The sequence below is a fragment of the Phaethon lepturus genome, unplaced genomic scaffold (assembly GCF_000687285.1).
Source record: "Phaethon lepturus isolate BGI_N335 unplaced genomic scaffold, ASM68728v1 scaffold3333, whole genome shotgun sequence".
NCBI lineage: Eukaryota > Metazoa > Chordata > Aves > Phaethontiformes > Phaethontidae > Phaethon > Phaethon lepturus.
This window is the reverse complement of record NW_010528198.1, coordinates 90034-94290: the sequence shown is the minus strand read 5'-3', so window position 1 is coordinate 94290 and position 4257 is coordinate 90034. Positions and strand designations below refer to the sequence as shown.

Here is a 4257-nt window from a genome sequence, read left to right as displayed (position 1 = left end):
ACCGACTGCAAAGCGGGGTTTGCTTCAGCCGTCGCTGCCAGAAAACGTGAGAAGCTCAGCCCAGTAATGGGCTCCGTTTCTCCTCGCGGATTTAATTTTTAATTTTTTAATTCTTTGAAAATTATCGCACACTTCCTTGAAATTCTTAATTGGAGCTCCCTGGTTTTCTCCTTGCTAAGTGCTTGAAACGAAGCAAGTTCTTCTACCCTTTGTGGGCTTATTTCTAAGCACTCTGTAAATCTCCTGCAACTAGGTTGCATTTTTCATCTGTGTTTGGGGGTTTTTTTGGGGGGTGTTTTACTTTTTGTAGGACATCATGGTGTCCGTGCGGATTTTTAGAATACGCCTGCTGTTCTGCTTTCTGGCTGCGTTCTTCATCTCTGCCCTTGCTGAGGAACACGTAGGAGAGAGTCAACATGCAAATATTCGCCTTGATAAGAACTTGGTACAAGATAAAGAGTATGTGTTCAATGTTCTAAAAACGTAAACTTTACTTCTTAATGATTTGCTTATCTTTTAAGTCTTGTTATGTGAGTTGGACTTAAGCCTGGGGCACATGTTTTCTCAGGATGTTGTATGACTAGCTGGAGATACGAGACATGCTTGCTTGATAAGTTTTACTAGACCTAGAAAGGTCTCTCTGGAGTCTTTAGACCTACTCATACTGTAAAGAATTTCTTACAGGAAGCCTGCTTACCTAGATCAATATACTATAGACAAAATCATATTCTGAACAGGTAAAGTGAGAGTTTTTTTCTCATTTGCTGTTTCATATGGTGGTAGCACCAAATCAAACTCCCTAGAATACTTCATGTTTGGACTGGGAAAGATCTTCATCCAGTTCCTGTGGTTTGGAAGACAGCCAAAAGGAGACTTTGGGCACTGTTTCAGTTGTTTTGATAACCTGCTAAGTAGGCCAGAAGAAAGAGAAATAACTAAGATAATAGAGGCCACTGCAGCGCCTGTAGTAAAGAACCTTTGTGCCCCCTTCATCTTGGTATAAAACTGTAGCTTTCTGTTGTCCAGGATGCTTTTAAAGATACAATATTTCCTGTGTACTTGACTGTCTGATCAAAGACTAAATCTGAGGTAAACAGAACATTAAATATTAACTGACGGACATGTTGTGGGTTTGGTTTTATTTTATTTTATTTTATTTTTTTAGCCACATCATGGAACATTTGGAAGGTGTTATTGAGAAACCAGAATCTGAGATGTCTCCACAAGAGTTGCAGCTTCATTACTTCAAAATGCATGATTATGATGGCAATAATTTGTTAGATGGGTTGGAACTTGCTACTGCTATATCACATGTCCACAAAGAGGTGGGTGAAATTTTGTAACGGCATGTGCGTTTGGAAACAGTTCTGACACTCTAAAAGCAGCTTACAGTAGAACAGAACAGTTATAACACTTCTTCAGTGCAGTTACAGTTTCGCCTGAAAATGAGATTATTCTTCCCCCGATAGTTTTGGTTTGATTTATAAATGTGCTAGCTTTATCACAGCTTTTCATGTCACATCACAGTTTTCGAGAAGTCTCCATTGTAGTTCAACCTTCAGAGCAACGAAGGACTGTAGCATGAAAATGATGTGACAGAGGGGATACTTTGGTAGGCAGGGATGAGGAGAAAAGGAAGTTACCCAAAATGGGATAATGCTGATGAGGGTTTATAGAAATAGCATGTGAAACGATGCTGTTCAAGGTTCTAAGGATTCCATTTTCAACTCCAAACTGTTATTGCTGTGGATACACCAATTGTAAGAGACCTCTTGCACAAAATTAGTAATAGAACCACCAGACACGGTCTGCCTTTTTTTTTTTTTTTCACCTTTTTCTAAACACAAATTCTTTTTCCAGCTAGGAACATTTAAGGACAAAGTAGGAAGACACAATCCTTAGGAAGACGATAGCAACACGTTATCTCTACTGACCTTTTGGAAGTTACAATTCAAAATATCATAACTACCTGTGTACACCTGTAGCAAAAAAATACCTAGCCAAGAACAGAGTAATGATTTGCTGTTACTTGTGCAAAGGCACCTCTTTGTAGTCCCCTTTGCTTATAAGGGATGATGCTAAGAATTTTACTGACTTTAAGCTACAGTGTTGGATTTTTTCCCTACTCTCTTACTGTCAAGCTCTGCCTTTTGCAAGTCGTGATGCACAGGAAGATGTTTTTGTACTGTATGGAAACTATAGTGTCTATACTATGTCAAGATCCAAATTAAGAATACATCTGTTAGATTATTATCTATCACTGTACACTGTGCTATTTAGCTTTTAGAACTTTTGGCTAAGAATACTAATGGGATATGGAGTTCTTCTGAAGTGCAGAGAACTTGGACTTCATTGCTTGCACCTGATAGAAGTTGTCTGTATTGGTATAAATGATTACATAAAACTTAGTGCCAAATTAGGCACCAAACATGAATAGCTTAACAAAAAATTAGTTGTTAGTAATCTGTTGTATGTGCCACTATACAGGAAACACTGCTAAACTGTCCAATGTGGTTTTGTTTTTGTAGGAAGGTGGTGAGCATACCCAGGCAATGAAGGAAGAAGAGTTGATTAGTCTAATAGATGATGTCTTAAGAGATGATGACAAGAACAATGACGGATACATTGACTATGCAGAATTTGCAAAATCACTGGAATAAGGTTTTGCAGGGGGCTTGTTTCTCCTTCTAACTACATGGAAATGTGAACCAGTATAATGTGATTCATTACTGTCTCATATCAACTTTTGTGCTGTGAGAAGGAGAGGTGTACCAGTGCCAGCTGAATTTATTTGAAAGTTCTGTATGTTAAGAGACCGGCTAACTGAGCGAGAGCCATGTTTGACTAAACATAGCTATCCATTTGAATCTTGAAGCATGGAAGCATCAACAGTACTCACATGGAGTACAGCTGGCAAACTCTTAAGTAGCCGTGTATGAATACTAAATACATCGTATACAATCTACATTTCAGGTTTTCTGTCATTGGGTTATATAGTACTTGGTTGCCTACATCTTCTATTTAAGCTTATAAAATGCCTAGAAAGCAAGAAAAGATTACTGCATATAGTTGTATTTCAAGGATAAATATCCTTACCTTCCCACTAATTTCAAAGGAAATATGCATATAGGTACAGGTGCTTGAAACAGCAATTGTAGAGGAAAAGCAGTTGAACGTGGTTTATGTTTGAGGTCCACGTGATGCCATACGGCCTTTAACACAGTTTTGGAAGAAATTGAGTATTTTTCAGTATATGTATGTCCTAGCATACCCTTACATTTTACACAGGAATATACGTACATGTGTTTTTCAATTTCTTCTTGTCCTTCACAGTTTTACTTTTTAGATATTAATTTACTGGATTTTTTTTTTCTCTACCTTCCATGGTGTTTTCTTAAGAAAATGAAAGTGGTTTTATTACATTTATATGTTGTATTAATGCTGTGTAGCATTTACTAGAGTAACTTCTGCTATCTCGTTTTGAAGGTCATGTTAACAGTAAACGAGTTTAATATAAAAGCTTCTGTTCAATTTGGTTTTTACAGTATTAGCCAGCAGGAGAATCTAAGTGAGCAAGTAATGCTGCCTTGTTAAGGTTTAAGTTCATATTCCTTGACACTTAAATTACGGTATTTCTTTCAGGAGGTATTACTTAACTAGCAGTTTCAAGATCCTTGAGTGTGTGCAAATTATACATGGTTCTAGGAATGTTTTCACTGTCTTGACTCAATACTTGATCAGTCAAGCAGGTTAAGGATATTGGAGAAGTGATGTATTGCTGTGTTATTGATACTTGGTGACTAAAACATAACTGAAATCTTAAATTGTATTCAATTGTTATCCATTCATAGAGAATCTAAATGTTACTGTATTTCTGTAAAATGTATAAAGAGCTATTTTCTGTACAAAATTATTCTTATACAAGAGAAACACATTTGTAGAAGAAATTATTTCCTCTGTTTAAATGTTTGTGCAATGAATCCTGAGTGTCGGACTTTTTTGTTCTTGTACTAATTATTTAATTCGATACCTTTGCGGCCAGGGTTGTGCTGGTTGTACAAGCAATAAAAATAAGTTGGGGCTCGCACACTCTGAAGCTAGACACACAAGGACAGAAGTCCCAGTGAGAAACACACATGATTTTCTGATGTATTTTTAAGCCTGTCTCTGTTACTAGCAGTCATCTAAAAAGAAAATTCTTTCAGTTAAAGCATTTTTTTTAAGAACTGTTTTGAGGGTAACTAATCTGGACTGAAC

General features: G+C 36.9%; 1 protein-coding gene across 1 annotated transcript; it reads left to right on the top strand.

Annotated features, from left to right (window-relative positions):
• Nucleotides 1–310: 310 nt before the first annotated feature.
• MCFD2 (multiple coagulation factor deficiency 2) lies at nucleotides 311–3173 on the top strand (the record flags this gene model as incomplete). The annotated part of the gene is made up of 3 exons (XM_010283585.1): nucleotides 311–459; nucleotides 1166–1325; nucleotides 2529–3173. Coding segments are annotated over 3 exons (441 nt in total), but the record flags the coding sequence as incomplete, so codon positions are not given.
• Between the last annotated feature and the right edge of the window lie 1084 nt (nucleotides 3174–4257).